Here is a 16,337-nt window from a genome sequence, read left to right as displayed (position 1 = left end):
TATGGAACGTAAAGTTCAGTTGGGGGGGAGCTTCTGCTATTCATAAATAGTTACACATGGGAGACAGTGCTTGAGATAGAAACACAGCCTGATGGTCCACAGACTATTTCTAACCTGGTTTTTATTAGGATGTGTAAATAAGGGAACTTTAGTGTTACTGCTTACAGAGAGATTAGTGCTTTATGAACCCTAAAGCATTTTTGTAGCTTTCTTTTATAAAAGAATGAATTCTTGCCTTGCTACTGTAAACCATGATGCTCCCTGCTGTTGGCGTAAGCCTCTCGTGGATAATTCCTGCAACGCTTTCCTTGTGCTGAATAGGTGGCAGACAGAAGGGTGATTGAAACAACTGATGCTGAGAGACGCACCATAAAACCACCAGGATTGCAGGAGAAAATAGATGAAATTGTCAAGATCTACAATCTGGCCAGAGCTTTTGTTCGCCCTTCAGGAACAGAAGATGTAGTGAGAATTTATGCAGAGGCAGACACTCAGGTAAGTGAGTATACAATGCTGGTATTTACAGACTGGTCAGGTGCTTAATATTGCAAAAAGTGTGTGTGATGTATGATATGTAATAACTGTATTTTTTTGTTTAATGTATTTTGTTCTTGCCTTGTTTGCTGTGATTGGACTCTGCATTGATTGTGTTACTGGAGTCGGGTGGGGGATATACTATTGTTCTGTTGTGTGTTAGCAGACTGGCCTTGTCCTTATCACTTGATTACATTTGAGGTGTGGTTGTTGACAATCCTAATTTATTGTCTGGTAGAGAGGGAGAAACAGTCAATTTGGTGTGAGACAGCTGGGTGAAAGCTGTATGCTACTCTGCTGGTGTAACTTTGCTGACAAATGCTTCATAATAAAGTGTTCATCATTGGATTCCATGTCTGCTCCCTGTTTATGGACAGTCCTCATGTCATATCATGACAGTGTGATTCAGGCTAGGCACACACTAGGCAGTGCAGAAAACCATGCGTTTTCTGCATTTTTCCATTGTTAGTTGCGTTTTTGTATGACTTACCATTTTTTTATGTGCTTTTGTGGGTCTTTTCAATAGTTTCCCCTTTTTAATGGCGTAAAATACAGTATCATATACACTGAGTTTTTGGGAAATACGCAGCAAGTTGTGAGTTTTGAAAATTTTAAAATGCAGTTTTTATTTTTTTTTCTATGCGGCCCATAGACTTCATGAGCAACAGCACATGGGTTCTCTGAAATGCTAGCAGTTCTGCCTAGGGCTCCTAGCCTACAGCTGTGTTATATCATCACGTTCCCCCAGAGGCCGATTTATAAAGGCTGGAATCTGCTTGATTTGTAGCCATTTTCCTGTATTGGCCCTGTTTCTCACAGGTTGTAGACCCTGTGTGATGCAGCAAACAGACTGGCGATTTTAAGTTGGGTGGAAATCCAGCCATAGCGGTCTCTATTAAAATGTACGTGAAACAGACTGTGAAATTGCTGTTACATATTTGCTAAAGTTCTTTGTGGGAAAGCACTCTATGCCATGACTCTGAACCCCAAGCACACTCTGGGTGCCATTGAACTGGTTGCTATCACTTCTAAATCTTTTCCGGTATTATGACCGCAGCCAACATGACATTATAATACTTTTGGCAACCTGGCCTAGCTCCCGGTCAGAATAGTCTTAAAGTATACCTGAAGTGAAAGAAGTATGGAGGTATATTTATTTCCTATCAAACAATGCATGTTGCTTGTGTCCTGCTGATCCTCTGGCTGTAATACTTTTGGCTATAGACACTGAACACGCATGTAGATCTGGTGCTCTAACTGCAGCCTGACTGGATTAGCTGCTTGCTTGTTACAGGTGTGTGATTTAGACACTACAGTTGCATGAGTAATCAGCGGGACTGCCAGGAAACTGGTATTGTTTAAAGGATACCCGAGGTGACATGAGATAGACATGTATGTACAGTACCTAGCACACAAATACTAGGCTGTGTTCCTTTTTTTATTTCTCTTATTATTGGGGATGGATACAGGATGAAAACCAGTGGAGTGATCGGCCACTGGTTTTGGGATAAGGGTAAGGCAGGGAACACACTTGACTTTCAGTTTTCCGCGCGCGTTTTTCTGCATACTTTTTCTGCACACTAAGTGTGTTTCCATGCAGGAAAACGCGTGCGTTTTTTCACAGCAGCTGATGTAATTGATACAGAAAACTGCCAAAATGTGCAGAATCAGGATGCAGAATGTCAGTTTTTTTTCTGCGCGCGAACAACACAGTAAGTGTGCACTAGCACATTGATTAACATGAGCTCTCAGTTTTTCTGTGCAAAAAACGCGCACGAAAACAGTCAAGTCTGTTCCCTGCCTAAGTAAAGCAGATCGAATTTCATAAAAACTTTTCAAGTAGTAAATAATCAGAATACAGGAGTTTACTTTTTTTTGCTATTATTCAGTTTGTGATTCTCGTTCTGAAAGCAATTCTTGTTCTCTGAATAAGAATCGCAAATGCTATGCCCCAATTTTCAGAGTGAAACAACAAACTAGTTTTCACACTTATTTTCTGCTGTTTCTCTGCTGTCCACTAGCTGCTATGCTGGAGTTGTGTCTTATCACATTTTATACAGTATTAGATTATGGTGCTGATATTAACCACTTCCCGACCGCCTAACGCACAGAGGCGGCCGGGAAGTGGAGCCCTGAAGGACCGGCTCACCCACAGAGGCGGCGGTCCTTCTAAGGGCATGGGCGGAGCGATTGCGTCATCCGTGACGCGATCCTCCGCCGGCGCCTGTCACCGCTTGCTCGCCGCAACATCCCGCCGGCTATACGGAAGCGCCGGCGGGATGTTAACCCCGCGATCGCCGCATACAAAGTGTATAATACGCTTTGTAATGTTTACAAAGTGTATTATACAGGCTGCCTCCTGCCCTGGTGGTCCCAGTGTCCGAGGGACCACCAGGGCAGGCTGCAGCCACCCTAGTCTGCACCCAAGCACACTGATTTCTCCCCCCCTGCCCCAGATCGTCCACAGCACCCATCAGACCCCCCCTGCCCACCCCCCAGACCCCGGTTTGCACCCAATCACCCCCCTAATCACCCATCAATCACTCCCTGTCACTATCTGTCAACGCTATTTTTTTTTATTTCCCCCCCCCCCCCCCTGCTCCCTGCCCCCTCCTGATCACCCCCCACCCCTCAGATTCTCCCCAGACCCCCCCTGTTTACTGTATGCATCTATCCCCCTGATCACCTGTCAATCACCCGTCAATCACCTGTCAATCACCCCGTCACTGCCACCCATCAATCAGCCCCTAACCTGCCCCTTGCGGGCAATCTGATCACCCCCCCACACCAATAGATCGCCCACAGATCCGACATCAGATCACCTCCCAAATCCATTGTTTACATCTATTCTCTCCTCTAAACACCCACTAATTACCCATCAATCACCCCCTATCACCACCTGTCACTTTTACCTATCAGATCAGACCCTAATCTGCCCCTTGCGGGCACCCAATCACCCGCCCACACGCTCAGATTGCCCTCTGACCCCCCCTTATCAATTCACCAGTGCCTTAATTACATCTGTTCTTCCCTGTAATAACCCACTGATCACCTGTCAATCACCTGCCAATCACCTATCACCCATCAATCACGCCCTGTCACCCCCTGTCACTGCCACCCATCAATCAGCCCCTAACCTGCCCCTTGCGGGCAATCTGATCACCCCCCCACACCAATAGATCGCCCACAGATCCGACATCAGATCACCTCCCAAATCCATTGTTTACATCTATTCTCTCCTCTAAACACCCACTAATTACCCATCAATCACCCCCTATCACCACCTGTCACTTTTACCTATCAGATCAGACCCTAATCTGCCCCTTGCGGGCACCCAATCACCCGCCCACACGCTCAGATTGCCCTCTGACCCCCCCTTATCAATTCACCAGTGCCTTAATTACATCTGTTCTTCCCTGTAATAACCCACTGATCACCTGTCAATCACCTGCCAATCACCTATCACCCATCAATCACGCCCTGTCACCCCCTGTCACTGCCACCCATCAATCAGCCCCTAACCTGCCCCTTGCGGGCAATCTGATCACCCACCCACACCATTAGATCGCCCGCAAACCCGCCGTCAGATTACCTCCCAAATGTATCGTTTACATATGTTATCTTCTCTAAACACCCACTAATTACCCATCAATCACCCATCAATCACCCCCTATCACCACCTGTCACTGTTACCTATCAGATCAGACCCTAATCTGCCCCTTGCGGGCACATCACCCGCCCACACGCTCAGATTGCCCTCAGACCCCCCCCCCCCCCTTATCAATTCGCCAGTGCATTAATTACATCTGTCCTTCCCTGTAATAACCCACTGATCACCTGCCAATCACCTATCACCCATCAATCACCCCCTGTCACTGCCACCCAACAATCAGCCCCTAACCTGCCCCTTGCGGGCAATCTGATCACCCACCCACACCAATAGATCGCCCGCAGATCCGACATCAGATCACCACCCAAGCGCAGCGTTTACATCTATTCTCTCCTCTAAACACCCACTAATTACCCATCAATCACTCCCTATCACCACCTGTCACTGTTACCTATCAGATCAGACCCTAATCTGCCCCTTGCGGGCACCCAATCACCCGCCTACACGCTCAGATTGCCCTCAGACCCCCCCTTATCAATTCGCCAGTGCAATATTTACATCTGTTCTCCCCTGTAATAACCCACTGATTACCTGTCAATCACCCATCAATCACCCCCTGTCACTGCCACCCATCAATCACCCCCTGTCACTGCCACCCATCAATCACCCGCTGTCACTGCCACCCATCAATCAGCCCCTAACCTGCCCCTTGCGGGCAAACTGATCACCCACCCACACCAATAGATCGCCCGCAGATCCGACATCAGATCACCACCCAAGCGCAGTGTTTCCATCTATTCTCTACCCTAAACACCCACTAATTACCCATCAATCACCCCCTGTCACTGCTACCTATCAGATTAGACCCCTATCTGCCCCTAGGGCACTCAATCACCCGCCCACACCCTCAGAATGCCCTCAGACCCCAGCCCTGATCACCTCGCCAGTGCATTGCTTGCATCTATTCCCCCCTCTAATCACACCTTGAGACACCCATCAATCACCTCCTGTCACCCCCTAGCACACCTACCCATCAGATCAGGCCCCAATTTGCCCCGTGTGGGCTCCTGATCACTCGGCCAAACCCTCAGACCCCCTTCCGATCGCCTCCCCAGTGCATTGATTGCATCTATTTTCCCCTCTAACCACCCCCTGAGACACCCATCAATCACCTCCTGTCACCCCCCCCTAGCACTCTTATCCATCAGATCAGGCCCAATACAACCTGTCATCTAAAAGGCCACCCTGCTTATGACCGGTTCCACAAAATTCGCCCCCTCATAGACCACCTGTCATCAAAATTTGCAGATGCTTATACCCCTGAACAGTCATTTTGAGACATTTGGTTTCCAGACTACTCACGGTTTTGGGCCTGTAAAATGCCAGGGCGGTATAGGAACCCCACAAGTGACCCCATTTTAGAAAAAAAGACACCCCAAGGTATTCTGTTAGGTGTATGACGAGTTCATAGAAGATTTTATTTTTTGTCAAAAGTTAGCGGAAATTAATTTTTATTGGTTTTTTTTCACAAAGTGTCATTTTTCACTAACTTGTGACAAAAAATAAAATCTTCTATGAACTCGCCATACACCTAACAGAATACCTTGGGGTGTCTTCTTTCTAAAATGGGGTCACTTGTGGGGTTCCTATACTGCCCTGGCATTTTAGGGGCCCTAAACCGCGAGGAGTAGTCTAGAAAACAAATGCTTCAAAATGACCTGTGAATAGGACGTTGGGCCCCTTAGCGCACCTAGGCTGCAAAAAAGTGTCACACATGTGGTACCGCCGTACTCAGGAAAAGTAGTATAATGTGTTTTGGGGTGTATTTTTACAAATACCCATGCTGGGTGGGAGAAATTTCTATGTAAATGGACAATTGTGTGTAAAAAAAATCAAACAATTGTCATTTACAGAGATATTTCTCCCACTTAGCATGGGTATGTGTAAAAATACACCCCAAAACGCATTATACTACTTCTCCTGAGTACAGCGGTACCACATGTGTGGCACTTTTTTACACCCTAAGTACGCTAAGGGGCCCAAAGTCCAATGAGTACCTTTAGGATTTCACAGGTCATTTTGCGACATTTGGTTTCAAGACTACTCCTCACGGTTTAGGGCCCCTAAAATGCCAGGGCAGTATAGGAACCCCACAAATGACCCCATTCTAGAAAGAAGACACCCAAAGGTATTCCGTACGGAGTATGGTGAGTTCATAGAAGATTTTATTTTTTGTCACAAGTTAGCGGAAAATGACACTTTGTGAAAAAAAACTATTAAAATCAATTTCCGTTAACTTGTGACAAAAAAATAAAAACTTCTATGAACTCACCATACTCCTAACTGAATACCTTGGGGTGTCTTCTTTCTAAAATGGGGTCATTAGTGGGGTTCCTATACTGCCCTGGCATTTTAGGGGCCCTAAACCGTGAGGAGTAGTCTTGAAACAAAAATGACCTGTGAAATCCTAAAGGTACTCATTGGACTTTGGGCCCCTTAGTGCAGTTAGGGTGCAAAAAAGTGCCACACATGTGGTATCGCCATACTCGGGAGAAGTAGTACAATGTGTTTTGGGGTGTATTTTTACACATACCCATGCTGGGTGGGAGAAATACCTCTGTAAATGACAATCTTTTGATTTTTTTACACACAATTGTCCATTTACAGAGGTATTTCTCCCACCCAGCATGGGTATGTGTAAAAATACACCCCAAAACACATTGTACTACTTCTCCCGAGTATGGCGATACCACATGTGTGGCACTTTTTTTGCACCCTAACTGCGCTAAAGGGCCCAAAGTCCAACGAGTACCTTTAGGATTTCACAGGTCATTTTGAGAAATTTTGTTTCAAGACTACTCCTCACGGTTTAGGGCCCCTAAAATGCCAGGGCAGTATAGGAACCCCACAAATGACCCCATTTTAGAAAGAAGACACCCCAAGGTATTCCGTTAGGAGTATGGTGAGTTCATAGAAGATTTTATTTTTTGTCAAAAGTTAGCGGAAATTGATTTTAATTGTGTTTTTTCACAAAGTGTCATTTTCCGCTAACTTTTGACAAAAAATAAATTCTATGAACTCACCATACTCCTAACGGAATACCTTGGGGTGTCTTCTTTCTAAAATGGGGTCATTTGTGGGGTTCCTATACTGCCCTGGCATTTTAGGGACCCTAAACCGTGAGGAGTAGTCTTGAAACGAAATTTCTCAAAATTACCTGTGAAATCCTAAAGGTACTCATTGGACTTTGGGCCCTTTAGCGCAGTTAGGGTGCAAAAAAGTGCCACACATGTGATATCGCCGTACTCAGGAGAAGTAGTATAATGTGTTTTGTGGTGTATTTTTACACATACCCATGCTGAGTGGGAGAAATCTCTGTAAATGGACAATTGTGTGTAAAAAAAAAATTAACAAATTGTCATTTACAGAGATATTTCTCCCACCCAGCATGGGTATGTGTAAAAATACACCCCAAAACACATTATACTACTTCTCCTGAGTACGGCAATACCACATGTGTGGCACTTTTTTGCAGCCTAACTGCGCTAAGGGGTCCAAAGTCCAATGAGCACCTTTAGGCTTTACAGGGGTGCTTACAATTTAGCACCCCCCAAAATGTCAGGACAGTAAACACACCCCACAAATGATCCCATTTTGGAAAGTAGACCCTTCAAGGTATTCAGAGAGGGGCATGGTGAGTCCGTGGCAGATTTCATTTTTTTTTGTCGCAAGTTAGAAGAAATGGAAATTTTTTTTTTTTTTTTTTTCTCACAAAGTGTCATTTTCCACTTACTTGTGACAAAAAATAATATCTTCTATGAACTCACTATGCCTCTCAGTGAATACTTTGGGATGTCTTCTTTCCAAAATGGGGTCATTTGGGGGGTATTTATACTATCCTGGAATTCTAGCCCCTCATGAAACATGACAGGGGGTCAGAAAAGTCAGAGATGCTTGAAAATGGGAAAATTCACTTTTTGCACCATAGTTTGTAAACGCTATAACTTTTACCCAAACCAATAAATATACACTGAATGGGTTTTTTTTTTTATCAAAAACATGTTTGTCCACATTTTTCGCGCTGCATGTATACAGAAATTTTACTTTATTTGAAAAATGTCAGCACAGAAAGTTAAAAAAATCATTTTTTGCCAAAATTCGTGTCTTTTTTGATGAATATAATAAAAAGTAAAAATCGCAGGAGCAATCAAATAGCACCAAAAGAAAGCTTTATTAGTGACAAGAAAAGGAGCCAAAATTCATTTAGGTGGTAGGTTGTATGAGCGAGCAATAAACCGTGAAAGCTGCAGTGGTCTGAATGGAAAAAAAGTGGCCGGTCCTTAAGGGGTAGAAAGCCCTAGGTCCTCAAGTGGTTAAAGGCCCTATGTCGCAGCACTCATACCTCCTTTGCACTTCATTAGGGTAGTGAAGGGACCTCCTGAACTAACAATCTGCCAGATAGCAGCCCCTCCGTCGCGCTGGTTCCTGAGATGGGGTATAGCGAAGCTATCTCTTGAATTTGAAGTGTGTAGGAGGTATAAGTGCTGAGTTATCTGGCTTTTTAACCTCCCCAGCTTTCATTTCCCTGCAATTTTTAATATACAAAAATTTTTTTTGAATTTGCTTTCTGATGTGGCGATGCTGCGTACACTTAACACCAGGGGGCGCATGCAGCTTCATCAAAGGGACATGATCGCTGAGGGACAGGAAGCAACCATGGAGGAAGAGGAGATCACCGGCGAGACTTGTGAGAAAAAGACTGGAATGTGCACTGGTGTTTGATTTAGAGCAAAAGTAATTTTTTGTTAGTTTTCTAATTTGTGTCTGGAATGCGATTCTATGTATATATTTTTTGCTATTAGCCTGCACTAAAATGCTTTTTATGTTTTGTGACTTGGCAGGTGAATGCAGATGCCTTGGCACATGAGGTGTGCTTAGCAGCCTTTTCACTTGCTGGAGGAGTTGGGGATCAGCCGCAGCCTTTGCCATGAAACCTATCCGGCAATGAATGTATGGTTCTCACCATAAGAGTACTATAACTTTGGGGACTTGAAATTATTTCTGCAGCACATTTAAATGTTTACATATATGGGAACAGATTACATTTGATGTCTATAGATTAATTTGTTCCCCCCCCCCCCCCCCCCATTTCAGTGCCTTTATTCCTTATGAAAATAACCTTTTTACATGAAATACATTACTTTATAAACTTTCAAACTTTGTTTTCTTTATATTTGTATAAAGTGTGTTTTACCAGAACACCTAAAGTTACTGTATAAAAAAAACTAAAATATTACGTAATGGTACAAATTAACAGAAAATATGTATAGTCAATTTATGTATTTAGCTTAGGACTGTTTTTATATTTCTTAGGCGGTGTGTAACTGCTAGCTTTAGCAGGTGGATGTCTGCATGAATAGTGTTATACATGCAGACGTTTAGAAAATGTGAAAAGACACTAAAGTGTAACTACACCCTAAACAAACATGCTGTCATTAAGTTACATTAGTTATGTTAATTAAAATAGATATTCTTACCCACCCTGTTTTTAACCACTTAAGCCCAACTGGACAAATATATTTGTCCAGTGTTGTTGTGGAGAGTGCACCACCAGTTTGCTACTAAATGAGGCACATGTGGTATCATTTTAACCGTGACGAGTTGTGGAATCCATTTTGGTGTGTCTAAAACCTGTGAACCACGTCACATGAAAAATAGGTAGGGACAAACTCAATCAAAAGATAAAAAGTCATTTTCAGAATTATGATCAAACTTGGGAAAGTTTTAGCAACACTACAAGAGACAGATGTGGTATCATGTTAACCGTGATAAGTAGTAGAATAGAGTTTAAAGAGTTTTAGGGTTGAGGCGCATGTCTCCTGTATTTTTTTTTTAGTCACAAACTGAATCAAAAGAAATTACATTTTTGCATATTCTGTACCAAAATAAAAGACTTGTAAAATGAAAACAAAGTGACATAATATGAAAGAAACAACATATATTGTTCTTAGGAACCTGGCTTTTTAAATATGTATGCCATAAGGGTATATTACTATTATTTTTCAAAATAAGGCCTTGTAATCATTGACAGTGTACAATGAGAAAGCAAAAAACACAAAACAGAAAAAAGACACCTTTATTTCCAAATACAATATTCTCTCCATACATTGTGCTAGGAACATAATCTAAATGTTGCAATAACCAGGATGGATGAGCAAATAAAATTAGTGGGTTTAACTTATAGTCAGCACTGTTTAATTTAAAGCTATAATGGATGTAAATGGAGGAATAGATTGTTTTTTTCATCTTTTTCCCTTGTTTTCCCTTTAAAATACATAGAAAATAAGGTGATTACTAAACAAAATGAACACACACTAAAAGCCGAATTTGTCCTGAAAAAAACAATATATAGATCATTTAGTTGTGATAAGAAGTAATAACGTTATTGGCAAATGAATGGGAGCAGCGCCTATATGTGAAAATTGCTCTCGGGCTGAAGTGGTTAAAGTACAGGCAAATGTTTGATTTCATGGTGGCAGCCATCTTTTTGGTTAAAAGGAGGTGACAGGGAGCATGAGACAGTTCCAACTGTCCTGACCATCCCTCCCAGCTGCACACGCTAGGCTTCAAATCTCAAATTAAAATTTTTTTTTTGCACCAAAACAGCAGAAGAGAACCACAACATCAGCAATCCCATCAGGCTTTGCACAGCATCAGGAATAACTGCCTGGGCAGATTTCTTCTGTGCAGCTAAAAAAAGAGGCTTAGGTAAGAAAAACAAAGTTCTGATGCTGTGAAACTGTTAAAGAAACACCAAGCCTTTTCAGTGCTGCTGAGTAGATTTTTAGTCTGAAAGGTTCACTTTAACCACCCTGGCGTTCTGATTAAATCGCCAGGGTGGCTGCGGGAGGGTTTTTTTTAAATAAAAAAAAAACTATTTCATGCAGCCAACTGAAAGTTGGCTGCATGAAAGCCCACTAGAGGGCGCTCCGGAGGCGATCTTCCGATCGCCTCCGGCGCCCAGAATAAACAAGGAAGGCCGCAATGAGCGGCCTTCCTTGTTTTGCTTATATCGTCGCCATAGCGACGAGCGGAGTGACGTCATCGACGTCAGCCGACGTCCTGACGTCAGCCGCCTCCGATCCAGCCCTTAGCGCTGGCCGGAACTTTTTGTTCCGGCTACGCTGGGCTCAGGCGGCTGGGGGGACCCTCTTTCGCCGCTGCTCGCGGCGAATCGCCGCAGAGCGGCGGCGATCAGGCAGCACACGCGGCTGGCAAAGTGCCGGCTGCGTGTGCTGCTTTTTATTTCATTAAAATCGGCCCAGCAGGGCCTGAGCGGCAGCCGCTGGCGGTGTTGGACGAGCTGAGCTCGTCCAAACCGCTCAGCTGGTTAAAGAGACACTGTAACATCAAAAAGATTCCCTGGGGGGTACTCACCTCGGGTGGGGGAAGCCTCCGGATCCTAATGAGGCTTCCCACGCCGTCCTCTGTCCCACGAGGGTCTCGCCGCAGCCTTCCGAACAGCCGGCGACTCTGCTGGCTCCAGCGGGGGCGCTGTGGCGACTTTCGGCACGGAAATAGACGGAAATACCCGATCTCCGTCGGGTCCGCTCTACTGCGCAGGCGCCGGAAACTTGCGCCTGCGCAGTAGAGCAGACCCGACGGAGATCGGGTATTTCCGCCTACTTCGGCGCCGACAGCCGTCAGAGCGCCTGCGCAGGAGCCAGGAAGGTAAATATTACGTCACCGCTGCACGGAGGGCTACAGCGAGACCCCTGACGGATGGAGGACGGCGTGGGAAGCCTCATTAGGATCCGGAGGCTTCCCCCACCCGAGGTGAGTACCCCCCAGGGGCCGTTTTGTCACAGTTCCTCTTTAAGCTAAATTTTCAAGTCTATTACTAGAAATGTATTCAGCTGAGTGCATCCATATGCAACAAAAGAGTAGTAAGGGCTTGAACACACTTGCGTGCTTCGGTCATCAATGTTACAGATTGATATGATGCGGACAGAAGTGTATTAGTACGCTAAATCTTTTTACTGTATAAAATAGCTTGCTGGGTTCAGTTGTACTGCAATAAATGAAGAGATTCTTGCTTACAACTATAGTTATTTTATTAGGGGATACTACAAATATATATTGTTAGTATGGCAAATGACAATGGTAGAGAGCCCATCTGACCGACCCTAGTAGTGCTGACGCTTAACTGAGGTCAATACGCTCCACACTTGGTTAACCACCGTCTAGTGGATAAGAAGGTGAAACTGAGGAAGTAGTAAGTTACTGATGGCACATATTGGCAATAGAGTGCAGCAGGATAGATGAAAAGTAGGGGTGCATATTTGGCGTCTCTTAGTTCGGCGCGGTGAGAGCCGAAAGACTGCTCTCACTGCAGTCGCTAAACTCAAAGGTGGCGTGTTATACTATTCCCCCTTTCGAGTTGTCGCAACTCGGAGAGAGATGTAATTTGGGGTCTGGCAGCCGCCGGAGCCCCAAATTACTGCTACACACCCTGTGCAGCATTAGCATTGCTGCTATGAGGCGCACAGTTTCGGCACTCAGAGTCGCACTCCGAAATCAGCTGATTCGGGAAAGTAGACACAACCAAAACAATTGCACTCGGAACCCTTTGCAAATGTAATTATTGTACTTGGAAACAGGAAATGGTTACAAGAAATTCAGTGTTTGGAGAGTTATAGCGATGATCCAGAATGTGATGACATGACTATATATACTTGAATACATGTTTTTTTTTTTCTGTTGAATAAAATGCAATTTGCTCATAGAAAAATAAAATATCCCCTGAAAAAAAACATTCTAATGGGTCCTTTGGAGCAACAAAATACATGACCTTGTGTTATATTTGGGGAAAACAAAGTAGGAAGAATATGCATTACTTAAAGCTGGGCATAAATGACAAAATCTGGTCTAAAAAAACGACTGGCCCCTACAGAAAGGTTGCCAGATATGCTAGAGAATCTGAATATTGGGTGAGGAACAAGGCAAAAGAGGGGAAGTGCACTGAAAACCAGGCACAAGAAATGGCTATTGCAACAAGGTCAGCAGATGCTTCAAAGCAAATGAAAGGTGGGTGCCCTGAATAAGAGCTGAATAAGTAAACATGCAGCAGGCACAAAGGAGGAGAAATCCTCTAATACATACATGTCAAACTCTGGCTCTCATAGCCATAAAGTATGTCCCCAAGTGGTTTCCCCACTTTGCATTGTGTTTGGCCCACTCTAGGTCACCAGGGAATCTATAAGGATGAGAGAGACAACGCACTAGACACCAGGGAACAGTATAGGGAAGAGAGGGGGAACACTAGACACCTAGGAACTGTATAAGGGAGGGATGACCACTAAACACCAGGGAACTGTATAGGGGTGGGAGGGAGGACCACTAAACAACAAACTGTATAAGAGAAAAAGGAGGTATTAGACACCAGGTGACTATATAGGGGGAGGGAAGAGGACCACTAGACACTGGGGAACTATATAAGGGAGGGAGGTGGCTAATAGACATTTGTCCACGACTTGGTTCCAATTTTTCAATTTCGGCCCACTTTTTGTATTTTAAGTTTGACACCATTGCTCTAATGCATGATTTACAATAGCAGCTGCTTTAAACTTCTGTAATTACACAGTACAAATTCATCAAGACTGACTATGATAAGGCAGGATATTCACCATTTCAGAGAATGAGGAAAATAAAGTGATTATATTAGAAAATACAGACCACCGATTTGTTAGTAAAAAGAAAATGCAGTCCACCCCATACAGCTGACCTATTTTGGAAGTTAAAGAGCTTAGGCTACAAAGCCAAAAATGTTGACCTTGAGCACCAGTCATGTAGGAACAATATTCAGATTACCTGCTTATTTATTCTGTTTCCCTGAAGGTGCTGAAGGGAACAAACCATTTACCATCTTACAGCAGACATCTTGTCACCCATTTTTATTGCTAAATGTGGTTATCTATTCACGGCAATTTTTAAAGGAAAACCTTACCTTTTGAGATATTTGCATGAACCCTTATGAGGTGTCTACACCACTATTAAAGCAAGTATGAAGTTGAAAAAAAGTTATGGAGAGGGAAGGCCCTGGGTCTTTAGAGCCTTCCTGCTCCTCTCAGTCCCCTTGTTCTAGCGTTGTCACCCGGTTCAATCTACTGTCACCGGAAGCACCTGTGCAGTACAGATCTGCCAGTCTTTAGGAGTACTCTGGCTCCAGAAGCCTTCCGTGGCAGCAAGTTGAAATGGGGGTGACAGTGTTGGCATGAGGGAACTTTGAGAGGAACAGGAAGGCTCTATAGGACCTAGAGCCTTCCCTATCCATAGGTGAGTGTTTTTTGTGCTTCAGACTTGCTTTTAAATCATACCCCACATCCCTGTTGAGTCTATTTTATTTAAAAAAAAAGTATACATTTTTAGGGGACAGTAACTTATATTATTATATAGAAATCAGTCATGTGTCCTTTAAAAGCTCTTACCCTGGACACTGTTAAATCAAAACTGAAAAGCCACTTGTTTAGTCTGGCATTTATGATCACATAACTTTTCCCCCTGTACACATCAATATGTACTGATCTGAGACAAGCTTATGCGCTTTAGAAATGTTTTGTTAAACTTTATTTCTACGTTTAAATATCCCACACATTAGAAACAGGGCTGTGGAATCGGTCCAAAAATCCTCCGACTCCTCAGTTTAGGATTCCACCGACTTCGACTCCACGACTCCGACTCATCTAATTTGCATATTACAATTTTGTTGATTAAAAGTATGTAACACGAAATTCGTCTCTTAACTGCCAACGCTTAGGAATTATACAAGACAACTGAAGTGAGAAGGATATGTAGACTACTATATTTATTCCCTTTAGACTAAAACTAGTCCTTGGTAAGAGTACTTGTAAAAGGTACAAACCGGAACAAAGAACATCTATCAGGCCCTAGGCAATGTAAGGGTGGGTACATCTAAGAATGATGTGCAGGTACTCTGCAGGGGAATAAGGAGATTCTTCCTCTATTACACATTCTTCATGCACAATCTGAACTAGGTTTATGGGCGATAAACAACACCTCTGTGTTCAATGTGCACAACATTCTCAGTGGATTCCCTGCAGCTCTGTGGGGAGTGCATATGTAGAGTATAGTACTACTGTGTAACAAAGTAAACCTGAGACAGATGAAATTAAAGTTTTATACATACCTGGGGCTTCCTCCAGCCACCTTCAGGATAATCACTCCCTCGTTGTACTCCTCCACCACCTGGATCTTCTGCTATGAGTCCAGGTACTTGAGCCAGTCGGGCGTAGTGCGCATGCACACACTCCGCCGCCAGGAGCATACTACACCTGTGCAGCACTATTGCGCAGGTGCAGAATGTTCCTGGCTGTGGGAGCGGCATGTGGCCGGACTGCGCTGACTGGCTGAATTACCAGGACTCATAGCAGAAGATTCGGGTGGTGGAGGACAGCGAGGGACTGATTAGCCTGAAGGGGGTTGGAGGAAGCCCCAGGTATGTATAAAACTTTACTTTTCATCCGTCTCAGTTACCCTTTAATTTGTAGTCACCAAACCAAATTTTAATAACATATCAAATTATTTGATTTCATGAGCAAAGAGAGTGCATACATTTGCATAAATCAGCATCAATGCAGAATTATTTCCATCTCGTTGACCATCTCTATTAGTGACACAGCTACACATCAGGCTTTATTCTTACAGCATAGATGTTATTTAGTATATATGTTACGGCCAGAACCCGAAGTTTGGCCACTTCTAGTTCTGGTCGGCCACTTCGGGTTCTGGCCGGCCAATGCGCGAAGTGGCCGCTGCGCCCAATGTTAGAAATGGAATGATTCCTCTGACATTAATGTATCTTCTGGCCGCAGCGCAGCGGCCAAACGTAGAACAACTTATGCTGCATACACACTTGAGATAAAAGTCTCTGGAAAAGGCAAGATCACAGACCAATTTTACCCCATTCCATGTAGTATGAGAGCCATACCTACATAGTCTATTCTATGGAGCTGCACTCCCCATCAGATAAAATCTTTGCAACATGCTGCACACAAAGATTGCCCGTACACATTCAAAAGATCATTATCTGCAAAAGATCTCTTCCTGCAATAGATCCATTCCTGCAAAATGCATTCATAGTCTATGAGATCTGCAGATCATCATACACACCTTG

The 16,337-nt window shown here is 43.9% G+C and overlaps 1 protein-coding gene across 1 annotated transcript in view; it reads left to right on the top strand.

The window, feature by feature from the left end:
* PGM3 (phosphoglucomutase 3) overlaps positions 1-9,361 on the top strand; it is a 37,011-nt gene extending 27,650 nt beyond the window's left edge. The window contains exons 12-13 of the mRNA XM_068281556.1: positions 322-495; positions 9,046-9,361. Coding sequence (XP_068137657.1) covers positions 322-495; positions 9,046-9,135 — 264 coding nt within the window. The 3' untranslated portion in view covers positions 9,136-9,361. The remainder of the gene's footprint in view (positions 1-321; positions 496-9,045) is intronic.
* The last annotated feature ends 6,976 nt before the right edge of the window (positions 9,362-16,337 follow it).

The sequence above is a fragment of the Hyperolius riggenbachi genome, chromosome 4 (genome assembly GCF_040937935.1).
Source record: "Hyperolius riggenbachi isolate aHypRig1 chromosome 4, aHypRig1.pri, whole genome shotgun sequence".
Classification (NCBI taxonomy): Eukaryota; Metazoa; Chordata; class Amphibia; order Anura; family Hyperoliidae; genus Hyperolius; species Hyperolius riggenbachi.
The sequence above is the reverse complement of the archived record's forward strand: the minus strand, read 5'-3'. Positions and strand labels throughout refer to the sequence as shown.